The sequence below is a fragment of the Mauremys reevesii genome, linkage group 13 (genome assembly GCF_016161935.1).
Source record: "Mauremys reevesii isolate NIE-2019 linkage group 13, ASM1616193v1, whole genome shotgun sequence".
NCBI classification, from domain to species: Eukaryota; Metazoa; Chordata; order Testudines; family Geoemydidae; genus Mauremys; species Mauremys reevesii.
This window is the reverse complement of record NC_052635.1, coordinates 26453708-26480358: the sequence shown is the minus strand read 5'-3', so window position 1 is coordinate 26480358 and position 26651 is coordinate 26453708. Positions and strand designations below refer to the sequence as shown.

The window sequence follows — 26651 nt, the reverse complement described above, 5'->3', positions numbered from 1 at the left end:
TACCAAGATATTTTCGGTAGCAGCGGCCCACATCTGAGGTCATGGTCTCATTGTCTTTCCCTACTTCAATGACTGGCTCCTTGTTCTCAAGTCCTGCCAGGAAGTCTACATGCCAACTTCCATGATGCTACACCTCCTCTCTTCACTGGGAATCACCTCCACACAATTTCTGGACCTCATCAGGGGAACTTTAAATTCTATCACTGCAAGAGCATATCAGCCCAAAGACAGGTTCCAAACCATGCACAATATCATAACTCATGTCACAAAGCAACCCCCATGTACCAGTCAAGACATGTCTGTCACTCCTAGGTCATATGGCCTCCTGCACCTTCGTCACTCCGTTCACAAGATTCCACTTTAATTGCCTTCAAATTTGGCTGCAGTTAATATACTCCCTAAGCTGTCATTCCATGAACCTCCTGGTGACAGTTCCAGACAGTTCCCTCCTGTGGTTGACAAATCCTCATCAGGTATGCGTCGCCGTGCCCTTTCTCCCTTCCTCTCTGGACAGGGCCATTATTACAGATGCTTCCCTATTAGGCTGGGAGCCCACATGAAGAGTCACACAGCACAAGGTGCCTGGATATCTCAAGAGTCGAGGATGCACATCAATATCCTGGAGTTGCGAGCAGTACAGAGGAAGGTGAATCCTTTCTTCCATTCATCTATGCTTACAGTGTCCTTATAATGTCAGACAACGTTGTGACTGTCTCTACATCAACAAGCAGGGGGGAGTGAGATCTGCCCCCCTGGGTGCAGAAGCAGTCAGCCTCTGGGACTGGTGTATGGAACTGGTGTAAGCAAAGCACCCTATCGACAGCTTACCATCATGGGAAACAAAATGTGCTTACAGATTCCCTCAGCAGACATTTTGCAGTTGACTATGAGTGTGAACTCCATGATTCGGTACTGCACAATATTTTCACTCTATGGGGGACCCCAACCAGGGATCTGTTTCCCCCACAAGCAGACAGGAAATGCACTATGTATTGCTCCAGAGGAGTCCTAGATCCCTCCCAGAGCAATGCTCTGCCTCTTCTTTGCTTGGACCAGTTCCTTTCCTCTGCTACCACTCCTGCCACAAGTTCTACTCAAAATCTGGCAGGACAGAGCACGAGTCATCCTGATTTCTCCATTTTGGCTCCGACAGTTCTAGTTTCCTAACCTCCTATGCATGTCATCCCGACCACCAATCTTCCTTCTAACGTTCCTCGAGCTCCTGATCCAGTGAAACAGCAAGATCAAGTACCTCAATCGGTGTCCCTCTCTCCACCTCATGGCTTGGTATTTGGATGGACATTATCCTTAGAATGTTCGTGCTCTACATATGTATGAGAAATCCTCTGTAACATTAGAAAAGACTGTACTAGAAAATGTTACCTAGCTAATTGGAAGCACTTATTTTTCTGGGCATACTGAAGAGGCATTCTCCCAGAGACTAGATATTCCTCTCATCTTGGACTATATCCTATCTTTGCAGACATCAGGTTTGTCCATCAGTTCCTTGCGAGTCTACTTGGCTGTGATCAAAGCATACCATCCACCATCTCAGAACTTCTCGGTCTTTGCACATCCACTGATAATAGATTCTGGAAAGACCTAATAAGGGTACGTCCATACTTACGGCCGGGTCGACGGGTAGCGTTCGACTTCTCGGAGTTCGAACTATCGCGTCTAATCTAGACGCGATAGTTCGAACTCCGAATGCGCTTCCGTCGACTCTGGAACTCCACCACCGCGAACGGCGGTGGCAGAGTCGACGGGGGAGCCGCGGACTTCGATCCCGCGGCGTCTGGACAGGTAAGAAGTTCGAACTAAGGTAGTTCAACTTCAGCTACGCTATTCGCGTAGCTGAAGTCGCGTGCCTTAGTTCGACCCCCCACCCTAGTGTAGACCAGGCCTAAGAACCTTCCCACCTACACAGAAGCCTACTCCCAAGTGGCACACAAATCTTGTTCTCTCAGCACTCAGAAGGCCCCCTTTGATCCTTTAGCTGCTTGCTTCCATGTCCCTCCATTCCATGAAGGTTGCTTTCCTTGTAGCCATCACCTCAGCAAGAAGGGTTGGAGAACCTGGAGTGATGATGACAGATGCTCCATACGCTATATTCCATGGGGATAAGATTTCTGTATGAGTACACCGCAAATTCACCCTTAAAGTAGTTTTGGGATTTCACCTTAGCCAACCAGTTCGCTTACCTGTGTTGTTCCCAAAACAGCACGCTTCTGCAGAGGAACAAAGACTCCACTCCCTCAGCGGGCCATGGCTTTCTACCTGCAGAGAACAAAACCAATCAGGAAACCCCTGAGGCTGTTCGTCGCAATAGCAGAAAGAGTCAGATCTCGAAATGGATCTCTGGTTGCATTCTACTCTGCTTTCAGCTTTCAAACCTCTTCCTCCACCATGGGGTAAGAGTTTATTCCACCAGAGTGCAAGTAGCAACTATGACATCACTTCAGGCAGTACCTCTCCTGGACACCTGTAAAGCAGACATGTGGGGCTCCTTTCACATATTTACAAGACATTATGCCCTGTTGCAGTACTCTTCTGCTGATGCCTTCTTTGGAATGGTGGTGCCCTGCTCAGTCATACCATCTACAACCTCACACCCTCCTCCTACTTCAGTACTGCTTGTCAATCACACACAGTGGAATACAATGGGGACCATCACTTGAAGAAGAAGAGGAGGATACTTACCTGTAGCTGGAGGTTCTTTGAGGTGTATGGTCCCTATCAATTCCACTTCTCACCCTCCTTCCCCTTTACTTCATATCTTATCTGATTCACAGTGGGGAAGGAACCGGAGAGATGGTCAGTCTACCCCAACCTTTATCCTCTTGGTCAGAGGCAAGAGGTGAGCCAGGGCTCATGCATGAACCTATGGATTCTGATTTCAAATTCTTCACCTCTGGATGCATGATTCGCATGCATAACCCACAGTGGAATACAGATAGGGACCACAAATCTCAAAGAACTTTCAGTTACAGGTAAGTAAACCACCTCTTCTCTTTTGTCTATGGCTCTTCATATCTTTCCCTCAAATTTCCCGTTTTAATTCAGCTTTGTAACTGGTATTTTAAATATGGAGCATTTAAATGTGGAGCATGGTTTGTGTGACAGGCCCTGCACAGAGTAAACTTGTATTTTAAATTATGTTGACTCTCCTTTTCAGCTCCATCCCTTCAATTACCTATATTTTAAGTATGTTTTTCATGTGAACCATCACCTCAATTTTTTTACCTGCTGGCTTCTCATTCTCAGTTTTTAGTCCTGCCTGTAAATTTTCCAAGTTAAAATTTTAATTAGTGTTGTCTTGTCATGTGACCGGGACATGGGTGGTCATTCTTAGAGGTCTGATCAAGAGTTTGGTCTAGTGGTCCGAACAGGAGTCAAGCATAGGGGTTAGACCAGGAGTCAGTAGCCAGGAATCTGAGCCCAGTGTCATAGCTAGAGGGGTCAGAGTCCAGGATTAGAAGTGAAGTCAGAAGTCAGAAATTGGAGCAGAGACTCAGAACCAGGTTACCTGAAGTGGGGCAAGGCTGGGTCCAAAACAGGGGCAAGACTGGGAACAAGCAGGCACAGGAGCTATCACAGCCAGGGCAAATGCTTTGAGCAGCTGAGGAGCTTGAGAGCCAGTCTGGCGACTCTTCCAGCCAATCAGGCAATGTGGCCAATCAGCCAACCTACTTTAGCTCAGCTCTGCTCATTAGGTTTCCCAGAGACTGGTTCTGCTGCAAGCCTGATTCCAGATGCTACTTTCACTTCAGGACTTTCAGTCTCTAGCAAGCTGGTGACTCATCTGCCATTCCTGTACCTAGCTTACAACTCCTTCATTTCTGCGAACTGCTCAAGTTTTTACTAGCATTGCTTGAAAGGCCGTGTGATTTGATGGAATAGGCACAGGACTCAGGAAATCTGAGGTTTAGGTCCTGGGCAAGTCTCTGAATGCCTGTGGACCCTATTTCCTGATCTGTAAAATGAGGATAAGAATAATTAACTACCTATCTTGCATGGTTGTTATGATGATTTAATCAGTGTATGAACAGCACTTTGAACTAATAAAGGACTAAGTATTAATGATTAGTAGGATTTTGGGTATCTCAGGGATACCATCTAAGTTCACACTATTCTGATTCATTAGCATAGATCAAAATCAGGATTTTAAGACAGCAGTTCAGATTGGAGCCATCTGCATTGTATAACAAGAGGTTCATTAAATCTTTTCTGATGCAACTTCCTGTTCTATGAATCCAAGCAGTCTAGTTACTGTTCCTTGTTGACAGAAATCCCTTCAACTCAGAGGCCCAAGAGAAATCTTCTAAAAGATTTAGTTTATTGAAATAAACAATGCAGCTCAGATACAGTGAAACTCATTTTGGATTTTAAAGTTCCTTTTCCCAAAGAATGGATTGTTAATTTACCAGTCACCACAGTGCCAGCTTTGTTCATGTTCTGAAGCAGAGGAGGATTGAGTTAGAAAGGTCAGATGCTCCAGAGAGCCTTAAGAAACTAACAATTCTGTCACAATTTAAGATCAGTTTCCCAATAGTTGCACATTACAGAAAAGCAGAGTCTAATGGGATTTATCTCTTTATGAATTGCATAATCAAGGATAGATGGATTAGAACTTTCGGTGCCTGTGGGTACATTATTAAAGACAGCATTGATTGATGACTCACAAACGTGACTTTTGAGGGATGGTCAGGGTCATGGCTTTGGAAAAGAACCCATTCCCCCACTCTGCGTTCTTTACAGCTCTGCAGTGTGATGTAGGCTGTATCTTATCCTGTTAATGAGCTCCTGGGACCATGCATTTTCTGCACTGCAGATTGCCTGTATGCACACCAGTGAGAGGCAAGGTCACCTCATGGGGATAATGTACTAGACTGGGAGTCAGGAGACCTGGTTTCTATTTCTGACTCTGCCACTGATCTATAAGAGCTTGGGCAAGACACTTCACTTTGTTGCCTCTGTTTCCTCCTCATCCTTTGTCTTGTCTATTTAGAAAATAAACTCAGGGCAGATGACTGTTGCAAGATGGGGACTTGATCTCAGCTGTGGTCTTTCAAGACTATAGTAATATAAATAATAAAATGGTAACCCTCTCGTGCCTCCCAAACAGACACCTTACTATTCCAGAATTATGCTTTATTTAAGAGAAATAATTTCTTGTACCAAACATGGTGGAAATCTCCACTAGGAACTAGAAGCATAGTAACTACAAAACTCATTCTTTCTTGTGATCTCCACACAGTTCGGCTCTCCAGAAGGGAAAGTGTGGTCATTGAAATAGAGTTGTAAAAGTCTTTCAGCTGTTTGGGGTGATATATCTGTGACACATCCCATTTGAACTATTTTACAAGCTTCCAAACCCATTGATCTTGAAAGGAGAGAAACAAAACCTAACTCAGAAAAGGGGTGGAGTGGAATGCTGAAATCAAGGAGATGCATGCACCCATGGCTGAAAGGCACGTGTTACAGCAGCAACAGTTGTTTTATGAATATACAATATTATTTGCCTTATGGGCCCCGTGCTGCTAGAATAAAGATGATGCCAGGCACTAATAGCTGGTTGAATTCCATCTGGCAATACTAGTGATCATGGGGAATGCCTCCAACAGGAAAACACACACACACGACTTCTGATGCCGCAAGAGAACTCTGATCTATTTCAAGTGACTGTTTCCTTGCAATGTTATAGCAATGTGAGGCTTAGGAATTATTGATACTGTCAAATTATCAATTCCAAGACAGTTAGCTGAGGCAGATTGACTCTCTTAACATGGCTCAGAGAATTTGCGAAATGCAGCCTCTTCTTCTGAAAAACCAAGTCAAAAACAGCTTTTGCTGTATCTCCTGAGCGCTTGGAGTAAACTCAACCAATCAGGTGACTAAAAAAAATAGTATGAGACTCAAACTGTATAATTTCCATCATGCAACCTCTCTCTGTCAAATGCTGAAATTTGGTGAATGAAATTTGTAATACTAGTGTCAGAAACTGTCTCAAAATATTTGAGGACATCCAGATGGGGCAAAAACTGTTGTGTCCAATTTCAAACATGTGGCAGATGTTCTAACACCATTTTTGAACGCCACTGTGTGTTCATGGACACAGTTTGCACTTAAATGAAAACTGATTAGGAGTACTTTTGAGTTTCAAGTCAAACACTTTTGACAGCTCAAGTATTAACCCTCCGCAGCAAGAAAGCTGCACTATTATCATATATTCTGCTCTGTCAGAGAATCAGGATTGTCCAGCTGATGGGATGTTCTGTAACTCGTGACCAACCTCACTCCAAGACCTGAAGAGGCAAAATGCAAATGGAAATTATGTAAATCCTGTTATACGTGTTCTATTTTCAATTCTTTATTTTTTTTCCTATTACTTTTCATACTTAAGGACCCCAAAATGTTTTTCAACTGTATGTACACAGGAATTATTTCTTACACTAATCAACTCTGCTGGAAAGCGCAATAGTGTCTTCATAATTGCAAGTGGTGAGGCCCTCAATTTTAATTCTCATCTGAAATATGGACACTTCTAAGCACAATATTACCTGACAATGTGCCGGACTGAAAGTGAAGAATGCCATCTCCTGAGTATGCTTCACTGCTTCCTGTAACGGCATAGGTTTTCCTTTAGATAACTGCTCTTATGCCTGTTAAAGCAGATGTGATTACAGACTCAAAGGTGTTTTATAGCATATAACTGATTGATTGATTTATACAGATATATAGGTGGGTCTATGATAACTGCAAAGACTGTCAGAAGACTTCAAAGGAGCCTCATAATCTCACCTTGAATCTTCAGCACTTCTCTGGCAGATGGCACTATATTTGACAATTTGATATGGCAATACATAAGCTATGTTCAAAATATTGCTACTGTAAATGGATAGCTTTTATAAATGTTTGTTTTCAGACATCAGATGGTTTTGAACTCTTGACATAACACAATAAGGTATTTTAAATAAAAAGAAATAGTATGAGACTCCAACTTTGTAACGTCCGTCATGCAACCAGTCTCAGCCAAGTGCTGAAATTTGAAATACCAGCATCCAAAACTGTCTCATAATATTTGAGGACATCCAAATGAGGCAAAAAGATGAGAAATAATTCTTCCACTCTACTCCACACTGACAAGGCCTCAGCTGAAGTATTGTGTCCAGTTCTGAGTGCCACTTTCAGGAAAGATGTTGACAAACTGGAGAAAGTCTGGAGGAGAGCAACAAAAATTATTAAAGATCTAGAAAACTTATGCGGAAAGCTTCAGCTTATGAGGAAAGATTAGGGGAAAAAAGGGTTTATTTAGTATGGAGAAGAGAAGACTGAGGAGGGATATGATGACGTTTCTCAAGTACATAAAAGGTTGTTACAAGAAGGAGGGTGAAAAATTGTTCTCGTTAACCTCTGAGCATAGGTCAAAAAGCAATGGGCTTAAATTGCAGGAAGGGAGGTTTGGGTTGGACAGTAGGAAAAACTTCCTAACTGTCAGGGTAGTTAAGCACTGGAACAAATTGCCTAGGGAGGTTGTGGACTCTCCGTTATTGTGGGGTTTTAAGTACAGTTTAGATAAACACCTGTCAGGAATGGTCTAGTTATTACATAGTCCTACCTTGAATACAGGGAACTGGAGTAGACCAGGTCCCTTCCAGTCCAACGCTTCTATCATTCTATGAAAAGTCAACATCACCCATTGGTAACTAGAAAGAGGCTGCGGGGGGAAAGATGTGTCTTTCTATAAGTGATTCACAGAAACATACTCAACCTCACCTGGTAGGATGTGTGTGATGGGGTGTATAAATGCAACACTGCAACTAAAAGAATTAATTAAGGAGCAACTCTAGAACAAGGTGACCCCACCCAGCTGCACCTGAAGAGCATGCTCCAGCTAGTGGTGGAGCTTAATAGGGAGCCAGACAGCTCCGAATGGGCCTGACAAGGCATAGAGAAGGCTCTACCCTGAGAGCTCCAGAGAAAGGGCAATGCAGAAACCTCCTTCTGGAGAGGAAGAACCTGTTGGCTGAGCCCAGTGGGGCTGAAGGTTCAACTAGTCCCTCTTCTCTCACTACTGTGAGACAGACTGTAAGACTTTGACAAGACAGTGGGTGGTAGGAAGGAGCCCAGGGAGGAAACTGTAAGGCAGTCCTGTGTACTGGACATTTGATAACCCTCACAGGGTCCTTCAGGGAGAGAAGACTGAGTGATAACCTGACCAGAGGGTCAAGTCAAGCCCCAATAAAAGACAGACCCCCATCCGGTGTGAAAGTGTCCCGGTGGAAAGACTAGAGGCATGGTAAACAAAGATCTAGCCCCCTAACCACCAGACAGCACCACCAGCAAGCTCCGTCCATCACAGTGTGTCATGTGGACTCTCTCTAGCGATTGGCCAGTTTGCATTATTAAGGCAGTGTGGGGATGAATTTTAAAGAAGAACTTTCAAACATAAAAGAAAAAAAATTCCTTCCAGGCTACCACAGTGTGGAGTAAAGAGAGTTTCACATCAGAACTCTGGTTCTAAGCACCCTTGAATTTTGGGGGCCAGTCTGACTCTCTCTGGCTTCACATCAAATTTTAGGCTATTAGCCCATTAGTGTGGAATTTTAAATTTGCATGCGTGTCTGAAAACAAAATGTCTGGAAATTAGTTTTTTCCTTTATTTACTTGTTATTGCTCCATGTTTACCCTTCAACAGCTGACGAGAACAAAACAGCCTCTTGAAACACCATCTCCTGTTTGTTTTAGGGCCACATCCTCATCCCATTGAAGTCCATCAGTTTGGACAGGGTTTGATCAGTAGGAACTTATTTACATCCTGTGTGTTCTTTATTTGTTTTATTTAGGCAGATGTATCCATTGTGATTCATATTGGCCAGTACAACCTTTTAAAGCACATGACAAAATAATAAAATGACAACAATTAATCAATGAGACTCCCAACTGTGTCTCAGAAAGTTGATTCAAACACTAACTAGTCTTGGTGAACAGAGAATCCATTCAACCTTCTTTGAAGGTCAGCACACTTGGGCTTTGTCAGACCAATCAGGGAAGCAAACTTCAGAGCCTTCTAATGAGAACAATTTGCTTTCCACCCTTGCTCCCCTTTCCCAACCTATAAGTGTTCAACTTTGAGGGCTGCAAGTATGAGGACCCAGTTGACTTACAGACAAGATGGCTCATGCAGTCAGGTTGTGATCTCGGTTGTAAATTCATCTAGCCACAATGAAGTCAGATATTCTATCACACAGCCATCAGCATGCAAATTCACTCCCAGAGCACTCTGACCAGTCACTCATTAATTATGTACAGGGCGATACCTGTAAGCTCTTAGTCCCAACCTTGTTCCCCCAGCAATATGTGTCTTGTACTGTCCAGAAAACTATTGAACAATGCAGGCTCATAGAAAGACCGTCATTTCATCAAAGGAAAATGATATATGCACCAGCATTGTTATCCCAAAAGGAGTTTCCCACACATTGGTTAATCCAAACACACTGGTTAAGATAAAACAATAAGATAAGTTTATTAACTGCATAAAGATAGATTTTAAATGATTACAAGTGGTGATGAATAAGTCAGGACTGATTACAAAAGAAAATAAGAGTAATATGCAAGCGAATACCTAACTTAACAAGCTAAGTGAATGTTAAAGCAAAGTCTTTGTCTCACCATATACGCTGTTGTAAATTTCACAGACTGGTTGTCATTTCAGCCTGGGACCACTCTGTCTTAGTTTAGTTCTTTGAGAGTTGATGCCATGATCAGAGAGACAGGAGGAGGAGAGATGAAGTCAAATGTTTTCCTCCTCCTTTATAATTCAGTCTCTTGTGCTAGAAACATCTGTGCTGAGTCATGGTGATGCACAGTCCATTGCGGATGTGAGCTTTGAATCATCTCTGTGATGAACTGTAAATTTCTTGTTTACACCTCCAATCTGCTGAAGGATGGTCGCTTAAGTAGGTGATGCCCCTTTAACACAAGTCTGGGGTGCTAGTGTATTTTTGTCTCTGAAAAATTGGTATGTAGGACCCAGAAGTACTATGTATTTCAGTAACAATCATACAGTAGAATCTTATAACCTCACATGTAGTGCCGCTACACATATTTTAACAGAATGATGATATTCTTCAGATTATGACTTTTCAAATGATACCTTACAAGGCATACTTTGTACAAAATTTATCATAGTCTTGTAAAAATGGTGACCATAATAGTATAGACTATCACACACAACCTTTAGGCTTTCTGGATCAAACTCAACACATTTACATTTTACCTGGGAGGAAATCAATGCAGTAGCTAGTGAAGTCTACATGACATAGGTGTAATAGGCTTCTCATGAGTAGCACCGCTAAATAATTGAGCAGCCACATTCTACAAAGTGATCAACTATTGGAGGGGAAACAGAACCTTGAAGTCAGACCTTGGCAAGTAAGTGAAAGAGGAAATGCTTTTCAAAGAGTAAGTTTATAAATATATTTTATTTTTAAATGCCCACGGTGTACATTTTCTGTTGAGATGAAAATTGTGGTTGCCTTGCCAAAGACAGAAGAACTCATACATGGAACAAAATAGATAATTTGAGGAGGTGAGGGGGTAGTTTTGTGCGTTTGGATTAATGTTTGTTGAATGTGTAATCAGTGTAGTGACAAATACATATTTGTTCTGACTGCAGAAGAAAAAATGTTGCTACAAAACTGTTATGGGGATGCTTCACTGTAAACTTTTTGCTGTTTCTGTCCCTAAGATTAGCACCTGCAGCTAAACTATGTAGAATTAAAGTTATAACTGCTATTAATTCTCCTGCTTCTGAGTATAAGCTGATTGCTATCTGAAAAAGGCATTTTCTCCTATAGTATAATATTGTAAAATTAATCAGGTGTGTTTATACCTGGGCTTTACATCTCCCTCTGAAACATCTGGTACTAGCCACTGCTGAAAGCAGAAGATCAGGCTAGATGGACAATTTGTCTGCTGCAATTTGTTTATATGTATATCATTAGGTTTTAACTATTAAAATCTGATCACTGTGGGATATTTTCTACAAGTTCTAATTTTTATTTCCTTCCTCCCTCCACCTTTTAAGGAGCTTCCACCCAGAATTCCAATGCAGTGGAGCCCGAAAAGCAAGCTGACAACACGGTGAAAATGGCTGGGGTTATAGCTGGCCTTCTGATGTTTGTTATTATCCTCTTAGGAGCAATGCTTACTATCAAAAGGAGGTAAGTCTCTGCTTTGCTTCCATTGTAGAGGTACTGGCTGGGACTGCTTGTATTTTACTAAAGCTGTTACCTCAGTAGAGATAAAACACTCCACTTGTGTTCATGTGGTGGAAAGGATATGTGTGGTGGTGGTAGTGGTGATTTATTTGTATCAACGTAGCACCTACGAGCCAGGGCCCCATTGTGCTGGGCACTATACAAACCTAGAACAAAAAGAGAGTCCATGTCCCAAAGACAAGGGACAACAGATGGAGACAAACATTTGGAAGAATACAAGGAAACAATGAGATAATATTGGCCAGCCTGACAGACAGTGGTCTCAGACCATCATCAGCTTAACCATTGTTAAGTATTTTGGCAGCATCACGAGAAAAGAGTTTTGAGGAGGGTGTTGGAGGATAGTGTGTCAGTTTTTTGGATATTTACGGGGAACTCCTCCCAAATGAGGGACAGCATGGGAGAAAGCACAAACGGCTTGTTTGAAAAATTAACAACTGGGCAGTAGAGGCTGACATCATGAGGCAGGAGTCAAGATCTCCAAAGTGACTGAGAGATGATAGGTAGGGCAGGAGTAGGCTATGAAAGGCCTTGAACATGAATACAAGTAGCTTATATTTGATGTGATAGGAAATGGGGAGCCAGTGGAAGGATATAAAGAGAGGAGTGATATGGTCAAAGTGACAAGCTAGGAAAATCTTTGCAGCACCATACTGAATGGATACCAGTGGGGCAAGGTGGCATTTATCAAGGCCAGAGAGAAAGATGCAAGATGATGAGAGCATGGACAAAGAGTTTTAGCTGTGTGTGTGGATAGAAAAGGCCCTATCATAGAGATGTTATGCAAAAAGAATCAGCAAGATGTAGACATAGTCTAGGTGTGTGGACCTAGAGAGAGGGCTGAGCTGAAGAAGGCAGATAGAATGGGGATGCTGTCCACAGCAATTGAGAAAGGAGGTAGCAGGGAGAGACAGCGGGGAGATTAGAAGGAAACAGGTCTGGAGAAGGAGATCTGTAAGTTGTCAGAATGGATATGGTAGTTGAATTTGCATTTGTGGATGACATTATCCAGAAATAAGGTGTGGAGAAAGAAGAGGACCAAGGACAGAGTCCTGTGGAATCTCCCACAGAAAACTGGTGGGAGGATGAGGACCCTCCAGAGGACACACTGGAGCGATTATAGAGGTAGGGGAGAATCAGGAGAAGACTGAGTCCTGGAAGCCAGTGGAGGACAGGATTTCAAGAAGAGGAGCATAGTCAAGTGTGTTGAAGGTGGATGTCAGGTAAAGGAGTATGGGGACGGAGTACTGATTCTAAGTTTTGGCCAAGAAGATGTCATTAGAAACTGGTGAGAGTGGTTTCAGTGGAGTCCTAGGGGTGGAGACTGGATTGGGAAGGTCTGGGACAGAACTGAAGGGTGAGGAACTTCAGAAAGTGATTATCGACAGCGTGTTCAATGATCTTAGCGACTAAAAGGGAGATGGGGCAAGTGGGGGTCATTGATGGGTTTTTGTAAGATGGGACAAAGTAAAGCATGTTTGTAGTGTGAGGGGAAAGAGCTAGAGAGAGTGAGAAGTTAAAAAGAAGAGTAAGAATGGAGAAAAGAATGGGCCCAGGGGCACTGGGACAAGTAAAGAGGTTAGCGGAGGAAAGCAGACAAGAAACGTTCTAGCTTTGAGATTTTGTCCCAGGGAGTTAGAGGGCTATGTGAATCCCACTACAATAGTAAATCTGGTGGAATTGTCTGGTTTTGACTTGTCTGTATGAAGGAGGCTCTTGTGGTTAGAGCATGGACCTAAAACCTGGAGTGCTGGGTTCCAGACCAGATTCTGCAAGTCACTGCATAACCATGGGAAAGTCACTTTCCCTGTCTGAAAAAAGGGGTAACAATACCTCAAAGATTTGTTGAGAGCTTATTTTGTAAAGCGTTTTCAGATCCTCAGATGAATGATGCTATATATGTGCAAAGTAGTGTTATTAAAATGGAATTTGAGCTGTTTTGCAGTTTGGAATTTTACTCTGTTTTGCACATTTCTTAAACTTGTCATTATTTTACAATTATCCTTCATTGTGCCTTTGGAGAGAGAGATGTGATTTTGCAGATGCATGCGGCATTCCCATGTGATTTCTAAATGACTGGCTGTGAAATGTGGCAGAGATTTCAGAAGAAAATTACTTTATTTTATTTTTATTTTTTTTATGTGATAAGGTGAGGATGCTGGAGTGGCTTATTCTAGGGTGATTGTTACCTCGCCGAGCGTGATATGTTTGTGCTTGCTTAGAGACAGCCATTTCCTTTAGAATATGAGTTAACCCGGACAGAGCGTTAAAATCCTGCAGTGGGGAGAAGTGATTTCTGAGAGTTTGATTTTGTTCATGTTTGGCTGAAACTGTCTGAAATTGCTGCTGTGGATACAATCAAAGTTTTCAAGCAGTTCGTTGTGTGTGATTGTGTGCTTTCTTTGTGAACCATTTGTTCTCAAACTTTGAAATAGAGCATAGCTTGTAGCTGGTTTTTCTGCTATCATTTTAAGAGCTCCTACTGTGTAACATACAGATATGATTCAGAAAACAGATAGGACACAGATCTGTTTCGTACCAAGGAGGGATTTTGCATGTGTTGGGTTTTTTTGACAGTTACTTTTCTGATGCTAACTCTACTTTTCAACATGATTGGTGTGGTCAGTTGTTGGCTGCGTATGTGTTTATTCAGTGTGCTGTCCCAGTTCTGCTCAGATAATGGAGATAGCAGACCTTAATTAAACTGCCTAATACATTTACAGTCTTGGTTTTTAGCAAAGGCACCTGGCTAGGTTTATTGTTGACGAAGCACAGTAACAGCATCTGGCAGACTACGAAGATACGTAGGCTCGTGACAGTGGACACAGCTTAGGTAGTGGTGGGACTTTCCACTGCTCCCTAGGCTGGCCAAAGATACTCCCTTTGAGATACATTTTTATACCCCAATACAAACAAGTTAGTACTGCCCCTTTGACATAGTTAGTTACTTCTCCCTGACATCGCTAGTTATTACCCATTATTTTGTACATGTTGGTTTAATTAAAACATCTTTATTACGTGATCTCATCCTAACCTTATCTTTTAAAAGGGGTCAGTGTGTTCCTGTTATCCATGGGAAATATTTTTGTACCATCCTTAGTATCAAAATGCTCTGGTACCTTAGTAGTGGGATGTGTTTGCGTAAGCACTCTGTAACTAGCACTTCTTAGGAATGTGTATTTCTGCAATATCAGCCCTGTTCTTGCCAAATTCTGTAAGGAGGTCCTGTCTCATACCAAGCCTCTAATACAAGGGCTTATGTCTCAGTCTCTCTTCCTACTACATTTCTGATCCTAGATGAAACCTGAGCTGCCTGATCCAACACAGCCTTAGTTAGACAGCTACCATTTACATATTTGAGTAGCCCCATTGACTTTGGTGGTCTACTAGCATGAGTGAGAACTACTCATGTGACTGAGGAGATGCAGGGTAAGGCACTCATTCCCAGACAGTATTAAAACTTTCCTTCAGCTTATTTGCCCCTTTTTGTAGTGCACACTGCTGAAAAGTGAAAGAAGGGCACACAAGATATGCCCACAAAAATGCATGTTCATTCATTGCACCCATTGACACATGCAAATAAAATAATACTTGAGCATATAAATTATCTGTTAATTATATCACTACTGAGTGCCTTAAAAACTCATTAGCGAGACAAAGTGGGTGATGTAATATTTTTTTGGACCAACTTCTGTTGGGGAGAGATACGAGCTTTGGAGCCACACAAAGCTCTCCTTCAGGTCTGGGAAAGGTGCTCCCAGCATCACAGTAAAATGCAAGGTGGGGCATACTGCTTGGCATAAGTAATTAGCACATATTCAAAAGGCCTGTTAACACTTCTGTAGTCATAGGACAAAAAGAGGGGGTCGGGGGGTTATAGATTATTGTAAGAAGAAGTGGGCTGTAGCCCATGAAAGCTTATGCTCAAATAAATTTGTTAGTCTCTAAGGTGCTTCAAGTACTCCTGTTCTTTTTGCAGATACAGACTAACACGGCTGCTACTCTGAAATCCAGTATGTTTGTTCAGTACATGCTTTTTAGTGTCCAGTAATGAAATTAAGTTGCCAGGCTCATCTTTTGAAAGTGTTGTGCAGGTTTCCTTTGAGGCTGAGGACTAATAGGTCCGATATAGTGTGATTGTTTTGTGAATAGCATTCACCCACTGGTGATGGGGTTGATTGGATTTGAACAGGGATCTGCCATAACTCAAGTGAGTGCCCTAACCACTGGGCTATGGGATATTCTGATGTGAAGCTCCCTCAATCTCTTCTATTAAAGCTGTTGCACTTTGGATAAGTAATTTGAGTCATAGGAACAGGGGGACTGGATCCCGGCTCTCCCCATCTTGGGTGGGTGCTCTAACCACCAGGCTACAGAGTCATTCTCATGCTTGTGTGCTCTCTTTCACTCTGAGTCATTCCTCCCACCGCACACCTTCTTGCTAAAACAGCATAAGGCCAGTAAGTCTAAAGAGGATTCCTGGATCTGAATCACAAGATAATATAGACACCTTGCTGCAGCCCACACTTAGGTATCTATATCTGTGTGTCTTAGTGCACACCCCTCTAGATGGCATCTTCCACTGGCTAGCTTAGACAGCTCCCCGCCTAGCACGCTAGCTTTTGTTAATTGCAGTCTAAGGTGCTTATCTCTCTCCATTCGTTGTACAGGAGCTTAGGTGGCTAACTCAGACGTTGTGTATCGCAGTTATTTTACCAAATGCCTAAAATATAGGCAGTGTGACGCAGTAGTGGCACAATGCCTAATTCTTTTTGTGCATCCCAGTCCTGGTTCCTTTCAGCATCGATAGCCTCTCTCATAATTCTGTTGACCTGTGGTGTCTTGTTATACGTTATATATGTTGCTGTGAAGAAAACAAACACACCTTTCTCCAATTTGTCCACATCTTTCCCAAAGTGTGATGCCCAGAACTGGACACGATACTCCAGAGGAGGTCTCATCAGTGCTAAGTAGAGTGGAAGAATTAATTCTCGTGTTTTGCTTACCATGTTTGGGCTAATACATCCCAGAATGATGTTTGCTTTTTTAGCAACGTTATTCCATTATTAACTCTTATTTAGTTTGTGATTCACTATAAACCCCAGATCCTTTTCTGCAGTATTCCCTCCTAGGCAATCATTTCCCATTTTGTATATGTGCAATTGATTAGTCCTTCCTAAGTATAGTACTTCGCATTTGTCCTTATTGAATTTCATCCTATTTATTTCGGATCATTTCTCCAGTTTGTCAAGATCATATTGAATTCTAAGGGTATGGCTACACTTACAAATCTGCAGCGCTGGTAATTGCAGCGCTGGTCGTCCAGCTGTGCAGGGCCAGCGCTGGTGTGTGGCCACACTCACAGCTACCAGCGCTGCAGTGTGGCCACATTTGTAGCATTTGCAGCGCTGTTGGGAGTGATGAATTATGGGCAGCTATCCCAGCGTTCAAGTGGCAGCAACGTGCTTTTCAAAAGAGGGGGGTGTGGGGCAGTGTGACAGGGACGGGGAGAGAGAGGGGAGTTTTGGAACCGACACTGGGCAAAATCAGAAAATTTTCCCACCCCCTTACTGTTAACTGCAAACAACCTGCATCCAACATACTCTTTCCCCCCTCTGCCCCTCCCCGTTTCTCTCAAGCAAAGCAAACACTCAACCCCTGCAGGGGTTATCTCATTTCATTGTTGACAGTAGTTACAGATTAATGACAGCAAACAGGAGCTATGTTTGAAGCAGCTCTGGTGCCGTGCACAGAGCCGAGCTCCGAATTGACAACAAAACAAAGAGAGGCTGCATAACAAAACAAAGGGAATAATTTAGTTAAAAGCATTCTGGGATACTCCTTATACCCTGGAGGCCAATAACAGCGCTGGTGAGTGTCCACACTTGATGACCAGTTTGCAGAACCAGCGCTGCACTATAAACCCCAGATCCTTTTCTGCAGTATTCCCAGCGCTCAGCCATTTTGCAGTGCTGGTTGTCCCCTGCAAGTGTGGACAGGTAATTGCAGCCTGGATCATTTACCAGCGCTGCAACTTGCAAGTGTAGCCAAGCCCTAATACTGTCCTTCAGAGTGCTTGCTATCCCCCTCAGCTTGATATTGTCTGCAAACTTTATAAGTGTACTCCCTATTCCATTATCCAAATAATTTATGAAGATATTGTATAGAATTGGATCCAGGACTGATCCTTGCAGGACCCCACCCAATATGCCCTTCCAGCTTGACTCTGAACCATTGATAACTACTCTCTGAGTATGGTTTTCCAACCAGTTTTGCACCCACCTTATCATAGGTTCATCTAGGCTATATTTCTCTAGTTTACTTACAAGGTGGTCATGTGATACAGTCTCAGAAGCCTTATTAAAGTCAAGATATATCACATCATCTGCTCCCCGCATCCACAAGACTTGTTACCTTGTCGAATAAGGATATTAGGTTGGTGGGACATGATTTGTTCTTGACAAATCCATGTTTACTGTTACTATTATTGTTGTGTATTTGGTTGGCGTGGAAGGTTTGCAGCTCTCTGTGTCTCCAGTGATTTCTTCCTAAAACTGTTGCCCCCAAGGATATAACAGTTATCACCTTATTATCTTCTAGGTGCTTACAGATTGACGGATTATTTGCTTATTATGTTCTCAGGTACTGAAGTTAAGATGACTGGTCTATAATTCCCTGGGTTGTCCTTGTTCCCTTTGAATATATAGGTACTATATTTGACCTTTTCCAGTCCTCTGGGATCTCATCCATCCTCCACAAATTCTCAAAGATAATCATTAATGGCTCAGAGATCTCTTCAGTCTGTTCCTTAGGTATTCTAGGAGTTATTTAATCAGGCCTGCATGCATGCTCACAAATAGGTTCCACAGATTAAGATCTTTCCATCATTAACCCTTCAGTCTTTTCCCTGGTCCCTTTCTTGGTCCCAACTTTGTGCCGTTTCTTATGCTGTTCCCTGTGCTTGGTAGAGGCTCACATATCTTTGTTTTCCAACCACCCTTATCTCTTCTGTCAACTCCCTCTGTAAAATCCACTTGTTCCATGAAGTTTTCCTGCATTGGTCCACTCTTTGGTCTGCATATTTTAAAAAATATCCATGCTGGATTCTTACTCACTGCTGATCTGACCTGTCACTGCTTCTCCAGCTCCCAACACAAGAGTTTGAGAATATCATTATAGAGGATTATCGGAAGTGGAATTGCAGGGAGGTAGTTTTATTTCTTCAAAGAAACTGAGCCAGATCCTCAGCTGGTGTAAATCAGCTTGCATCCATCGCCATCACTGATCGCAGTGGAGCTGTGCTGATCTACACCATCTGCGTATTTGGTCCATCATCACTGTGTAATCCTCGCTCTTGAATTGTAAGCTGGAGAGCCAGCAAAAGGCTAGGTGACCAAGGAGTAAGAATCCTAAGAAGCAGAGGTAAGTAATTGGTTGCGTCCAAGTTAGATTCTAAGCTTTTTCGAAGCAGAAATTGTCATCAACTTTGTTTTGTAAAGTGTTTATGCACTAAAAATTCCTTAGTGACCAGGAGGAAACTCAGGGGCTACTTTATAGAGTTAACAGGTTGTTTATGTGGTATGTATATACAGTCACTGGATTATTGTCCTTTTTCACATCCTTTTAGTTGAGGTGAGAAGAGTAGGCAATGTTCGGACCCATACCTGTGTGGCAGGTTGGACCCTGTGGGAAGCCACCTGAGGTGCTGAAGATACCACTGAGTCTACCTGTTCTGCCAGCATGGGCCCCCTTTACTCTCTTAAAACCTCCTCTAACACACACAGGCAGGGCCATACACAGCTGCAGATCAGCTCTGGGAAGACTCAGCAGAAGGGACTTGCTCCAGCACTCAGATGTCCACCTCCCTTGGAGTACAGACGCAAAGGTATATTATGAAATTCGCCCCTTCCCTCAATGTGGAAGGGAGATGTGCACACTTCTTGCCCACCCCCCAGTTAGAAATTGCATAAACTGGGTTATATTGAAAACCAGAAATAAATTTATTAACTATAATAGGTGCATTTTAAGTAGTTAAGGAGGAAGCAGACAGAACAAGGCAGATTGGGGGGAGGGATAGCTCAGTGGTTTGAGCATTAGCCTGCTAAACCCAGGGTTGTAAGTTCAATCCTTGAGGGGGCCATTTAGGGAACTGGGGTAAAAATCTATCTGGGGGTTGGTCCTGCTTTGAGCAGGGGGTTGGACTAGATGACCTTCTGAGGTCTCTTCTAAACAATCTTCTAAAATTCTAAACAAAGATTACTAAGAAAATAAAATGGAGCACACAATCTAAACTTAATACACTAAAGAAACTGGTTACATGGAAAGCCTCACCTTAAATTTGGTTTTAATAATCATCTTCATAGGCCAGATGTCCTTCTAGCCTGGGCCCAGTTCTTTCCCTCAGTTCAGTCTTAGTTGTTTCCAGCAGTCATCTTCGGTGGGGTAGCAGGGGAGAACTGACGACCTGGATTACCTCACTCCCACCCTTACATAGGATTTAAATAAGGCGGGAGTCCTTTGTTTCCTAGTTTGACCTCTCTCCGTCCCCACCCCTCAGCCCAGCGTCTCGTGGAAAAGTACAGAATTCAAGATGGATTCCAATATCAGGTGACATGGTTACATGCCTCTGTAGGGCCCTTGTAGACATTCTTCACAGGCTGACTAACAGGTTCACAGGAAGACTAAAAGCTCTTTTACAGTCTGTTGGCCTTGTTGATGGGCCATCCGCCCTGTCTGGCTTTTCCATTGTTGTACCTGAAGTGTTAACAGTGGGTGTCACCCAAAGTAGCATAGTTGAACTACAGATACATAGTCAATATTCCTAATTTCAGATACAGAAATGATATATGCATACAAATAGGACAATCACATTCAGTAAATCATAACCTTTCCAATGATATCTCACATTAGCCATCTTGCATAAAATATATCTCATTTATGCCCTATTCATATCATAAGCATATTTTCATAAGGAATATGGAATGACATATCACAACCTGGTCCATACCTAGAGCCCTGTGCAGATACAAAGTTTGTGTCTGCATCCAATCCTCAAAAATGGTCTGCGGATGCAGATATCCATGGATATAAAGAGGATATCCACAGATTTTCATGGCTCTATTTATAGCCTTCTGAGATCTGATTTGGTGATATTTCAGCTATCATGAATGGTGAAATTCTTGCAAGGTGAGCTGTTCTTGTGAGATTTCCACCATTTCATTCTGAAACTTTGCAAGAACAGTGACCACATTCAAATTAGATGCAGAATCAAAAAACTATCCACAATATAGGAACAGATGGGAGATTAGAATCTGAACCTTCTGGAAATTTAAAGAGAGTGGAAATTGAAGTTTCAGTTTCAGGTCACCTCTACTTCCTAGAGCTTGGAAATGAAACTTCTTTCTCTATTCATTTTCCCCCTTTTGGCTGCATGCAAATGAAATCTTTGTGTTCTGTTTTCCCCTGTGTACCTCTTTGGCTGTGCACCATCATCAACAATGTTTTGAGCCAGCCAGGGTGGGCATAATTCTCTGAGAACAATTGGCTATTGTATAGGTGACTCTTTTCCCCTTTTAGAGGCAAGAAGAGTGTACAAAAGTGTTTTGGAGCCACTAATGTACTTTGATCTTCCTTCAAACACACTTCTTGTATTAGTTCTGGACTTCTTTTGAATGGACACAGCCAGTCATGTCAAATTGAGATTGAGAGTGGGAGTTCATGTGGGCAAGTGTCCATTAGAGATGGCATTGAACCTACCCAACAAATTTCATTTGTAAACTAAGGCAGACTGGGACCAGATCTTGTTATGGGAAACACCATCCGGGGCCATAGATTGATATGAATATCTTGTGATGTGTGGCTTAAAAAAACAACAGCTGCACACCACTGGCTGATAAGACTTTTCATAACAGATTTGTTCTCTCGTTGTACAAACAAAAACACAAGCAGCTTAACCTCTTTGAATTCAAACCTACTTAAAGGAATCATCTCTCAGCCTGCAGAGGCACTTGTACAAGATAGTCTTGTCTTTCTAGGCAATGATGCAGAAAATAAGTTATTTAATTAGACAAACTTGAGGCACTGCCTTCACATGGAGCTGGAAGATACCACAGTAACATCTGTTAGTGGCTCAGGGCATTATAGCTAATCAGTAATAGACACAATAAATCTGATTTTTTCTGAATGAAGTATTTTGTTAACCGGTGTACAGAGTTGAAGGATGAAGAGAGATTGCGAACCCTTCACTGCCAAAACAAGGACACTTGAATTGTCAAAAGTTACTCCTGGTTCTTATAAACACCTCCAAATTAGGATGCTTCTCTGAACCTTATCTATGTAGACTTGGACAAAGACCCTGGCCTTCAGTTTGGATGTGTTCAAACCCTTTTAGTTCAGCAAATGTGTGAAGCTACCAAACTTGTCTGCATGACTCAGTTAAATACCCATATTTGAAGTTGAATAACCATACCAAACCAGCTTGAGCTTTTTTCTATAGGGGAAAAATGAATGGTGGGCTTACATGTGTCAATTTAAATCTGCAGTCACCCAGGACCAGCTAACATGTTTTTAAATAGGACTGTCTTTGCCTACACTAGATACTAAGGGCTTGTCTATACAAACATTTAATTTGCAGCAAGTTGGGGTGTGACTATCAAACCCACAGTTGCCTGCTGCATACACACTGCCCATGTAGATCCTGCTCAAGCACATAAACACTTAGTTAATGTGCTTTTATCTCATTCTCTTTGAAACCGGAGTAGATCTTTGTCTACACAAGTACTTAAAAACATACTCATTTAAGCCCACTCATTTTCCCAATGTTGACAAACATCTAGTGTGAGGGAGTCCGAACTTCAAAATACAGAATGCCAACATCTGATGCTGTCCCAATATTCTATAGAAGATAGTTTATTCACTTGTGATATTAGTTGAATATTGCCTAACATAAAAAGTATAATAAAATAATATGGTTGGTTACTAAATGCTTCTTGAAGCCAGAAAGACTTTGGTGTAACTCTTTATTGTGCAGATACTTTTTCACTGTTTTGGACCCCTTAATAGTTTGGATGTTGGCCAGTTCTTATTTTATCTTAATAGTTTTAACTCCTGCAAAATTGTGACTTACATTTCCCTAGAGAGTCAAGAATGTGATGCTCTTCAGTGTTACATGTTTGTGAGGACAGAGCCTCTAGTGACCCCTGGAAGTGAGAGACTGAATAAATAGGATCAGACAGCCTGTCGCTGTCTACTGTAAATAAGTTCCTCAAAGACCTCTTGTGGCAAAATGAAGGTGGGATGGGGGGTATAAATCTAGAATTAGTTCCTTTTAAGAAAATTAGCGCTTTATTCTGGATTAAGGTTGAAATCTGAAACTAATTAATTAAAACCCAAGTGCCTGTTACAATGTGACAAAGACTTGGGTTACGGGAAGGAGCTGCTCAATGGGTACTTGTACATTCAGTGGTGAAACACCCACCTCCCCTTCTGTATTGGCGTTTAAGAAAAACATTCTGTGTCTATTATAGGTGAGGCTGGTAGCAGTGCCTGTTATTAAGATTGCCTGAAACTTCCCATTATAAGACCCTGTTTCCAGTTGCTTATAACTTTGCCAAACTTTAACCATGTGGCTGAAATTTTCCATGTCAGCTGTCTGCCTCAAGCTGAATTTTTGGGGAAAATTTAAGACAAAACGGTACAGCCATTTCCAAGGATTATAGGGGGAAAATATGTTGTTTTGACAATGTTAAATTGTGATGACCCTTTCTTTGAAAATGTTTAGCACCCCTGTCCTTGACGTCCTCGTGAAAATCCACACAAATTTGGCCAAGTTATAATTCCTTGGAAAATCATTTTACCCATGCTCAGCAGAGATTTTCTAGGGCTTTGCAGTTTAAAAGTTCCATCCACATTGAGGATGCTCCAGTCTGGATGAGCAGAACTATCCTTTCAATTACTGCTCTGAGCTACTGCATGCCTTGCTGGGTCTGGGTTCAGGCACCAGAACTGAAAGCAGGGCTACTATCTCTCCTGAGCTCAAAATGTCCCCCTTCCCTCTGATGCTTAACTCAGGCAGCATGGAAGAGAAATTTCTCTGATTTAAATGCAGATGGGACAGGAGATGGACCACTCGGGGTGGGGGTAAATTGAAACAAGAAGCCGGGACAGCGGGTGGGGGGAAGGAGACTGAGAATGCCAGCTGCCACTAGGAGGAAAATGGACTGGGAATTGGGGTGGGGGAGATTGGGAGTGGCTGGCCAAGAAGACTGGGACTAGGAGCCAGAAACAGTAGGCACCATTCACTCTATGAATATATATATTTCTCTCTGATATTACTTATATAGAGATGGTAAATATGGCTATATCTAGTCCCTAAGAAACACAGACTATGGGATATGCTCAGTTTCAGCTGTCACTATCAAATGGTTAGGGCCAGTCAAACAGCATAACTAGAAGTCTGACCTAACTCCTTCCACCTCCATCTCTGGAGCCAGATGTTCTGCAGTAGGAAACAGGGATTTAGCTTTGCAAAAAGCCCCCAAACCCAGTTCAAGTTAGTCACCATGTTTCAATGACTGGATTTAGGTAGTTAAGAGGTCAGCTGTATTGGATGTTTAAAAGGAAATCCTTGACTGAATTAGACTGGGCTTTACAGAAAATAATTCTGGTTACATCCTCAGTAGGTAAGAAGAAGAGACTGAGCAAATGACACATGGAGAAACTTCTGCACATGAATAAAAATGAAAGGCACCTCCTTGGATTCCAGCACTTTTATTTATTTATTTATTTATGCATTTATGCATTTATTTTTGGTAATCTTTGGGGAACTTTAAGTTATTCTCCACCTTTCCTAGACCCTGTCTTTTAGGGAGTCACTATGATGATATTAAAAGAAAAGAGAGTTTGGGAGTCATAGAGCTGTGTGGTTTCAATCTAGATCATTTGATGTTTACATGGTTCAGATTTTTAATCCAAGCATGCAAAAATAATTAATCAGGCCCTCAAAAATCATTAGGTGGGCTTAAAACTAATGGAAACTTTTGTTTTTTTAAATGAAAGATGAAATTCTCATGAAGTCACACAACTTCAGAAGCTGGGACTTCAAGAAAAACACAAAATATGGCGAGAGTCACAATTAAAATCACTAGAGTTGACAACAGTGTGAAAATCGTAGTACTTGCACTTCACTTTTTGGAATATTGCTTTTGTCTTTTGTCTACATGGGCTCTCACTTCTCAAATCCCTCCTCATAAGAACATAATGGCCATACTGGGTCAGACTAATGATTCCTCTTGCCCAGTATCCTGTCTCTGACAATGGCCCAGAGCTTCAAGGGGAGTTTACAGAACAGGGCAATTATGGAGTGATCCATCCCTGTCTTCCCCTCCTGGCTTCTGGCAGTCAGAGGTTTGGAGTTGCCCGGAGCAGGGGTTGTATCCCTGACCATCTTGGTGAAGCCAGTTCTACTTTTAGCCATCACAACATCACATGTCAACACGTTCCACAGGTTAGTTGTGCGTTATGTGAAAAAGTATTTCCTCTTGTTTGTATTAAACCTGCTGCCTATTAATTTCATTGGGTGACCCCTGGGTTTTGTATTGTGGCAAAGGGTAAATAAACCTTCTCTATTCACTTTTTTCACATTATTCATGATTTTATAGATGTCTATCATATCCCCTTTAGTCATCTCTCTTGTAAACTGAACAACCCTAATCTTTTTACTCTTTTTTTTTAAATCGTTCCATACCCTTGATTATCTTTGTTGCCCTCCTCTGAACTTTTTCCAGTTCACTATATCCTTTCAGAGATGGGTAGGGCCCTATCAAATTCACGGTCCATTTTGATCAATTTCACGGGCAGAGGGTTTTTTAATTGGCCAATTTCACATTTTCAGCTGTTTACATCTGAAATTTCAGTGTTCTACCCATGGAGGTCCCAACCCAGAAGTGTGTCTGATCTTACCACCACCCTGCCCCGGCTGCCATGCAAGGGAAGGACAAGTCCTGTCCTCTCCCAGTCCAGCAGGGGCTCACAGCTAGGAGCCTCCCTAGCTGGGGCACTCTCAGGAGCAGGGGGATATCAGACCCACCTCCACAAATCTCCCCCAGCTGCAGAAACCTTGGAGGCTGGAGCTTTCTGCAGCAGGGGGAGGCACTGGGAGGTGGGTCTGATCTCCCCCTGAGAGCGAGGGTGCAGGAGAAGGACAAGGCCTCTCTCTCCTCAGCTCAGCTGGGACTTGCAGCTAGGAGCCCCCTGACTGGGGTGCTCATAGCAGCAAGGGGGAGATCAGATTTCATAGGGAAGGGCTTATTTCATGGGCCATGACACATTTTTCACAATCATGAAATTGGTAGGGCCCTCGAGATGAGGCAACCAGAACAGAACACAGTATTCAAAGTGTGGGCACACCATGGATTAATGTAGTGATATTTTCAGTCCTATTTTCTATCCCTTTCCTAATAGTTCCTAACATTCAGGTAGCATTTTTGATTGCTGCTTCCCACTGAGCTGAAGTTTTCAGAGAACTATCCACAGTGACTCTCAGAACTCTTTCTTGAATGGTAACAGCTAATTTAGATCCCTTCATTATATATGTGTAGTTGGGATTATTTTTTTCAGTGTGCATTACTGTGCATTTATCAATCTTGAATTTCATCTGACATTTTGTTGTCCAGTCACCCAGTTTTGTGAGATCTCCCATAACTCTTCATAGTCAGCTTTGGACTTAACTATCTTGAATAATTTTGTAACATCTGCAAACTTTTCTACTTTACTGTATCTTTTAAACAGAACCTTCCCTGTTATCCCATGACTGCTTAGTTTCCTGAAGAGCCTTTGCTAAGGGACCTTCTCAAAGGCTTTCTAAAAATCCAAGTACACTATATCAGCTTGGTCACCCTTATTCATATGCTTGTTGACATCCTCAAATAATTCTAATAGCTTGGTGAACCATGACTTCCCTTTACAAAAGCCATGCTGACTTTTCCCCAACAAATCATGTTTGTGTCTGATAATTCTCAAGGTTCTCTTTGATGTTGGGTTCAAATGAACTCAGAATCTCATAATGAAACTCAGTGAAAATGGCTCCATTTCATTTGATTCAGTGTCAAAATCATGTGGAACCCTGAATTTCATGTGATTTCCTAAATGAGGCCAGATGCGCTTAGCTATGCATTCCAGAGTCACTCGAAAGGTTTGGGAACCTTTGGGATTCTGGCCTGCATTTTAAGTTTTTAACAAGATCCATTATGAGGCAAAACATGTAGTTTCAATGTAATAATTTTGCACATCTGTAATTAGCTGTACTTCCCCTGAGGAAATCTCTTTGTAGGCAGCAAATTGTACATGAGTGAGAAAATGAAGCAGATCATA

At 42.2% G+C, this 26651-nt stretch overlaps 1 protein-coding gene across 5 annotated transcripts in view; it reads left to right on the top strand.

Annotated features, from left to right (window-relative positions):
• The window catches only part of PTPRT (protein tyrosine phosphatase receptor type T), a 698170-nt gene that overhangs the window by 579920 nt on the left and 91599 nt on the right, over window positions 1-26651 (top strand). For all 5 annotated transcript variants that reach the window (XM_039498533.1, XM_039498528.1, XM_039498531.1 and 2 more), the window contains one exon: window positions 11090-11225. In XM_039498533.1, the coding sequence (XP_039354467.1) occupies window positions 11090-11225 (136 nt within the window). The remainder of the gene's footprint in view (window positions 1-11089; window positions 11226-26651) is intronic.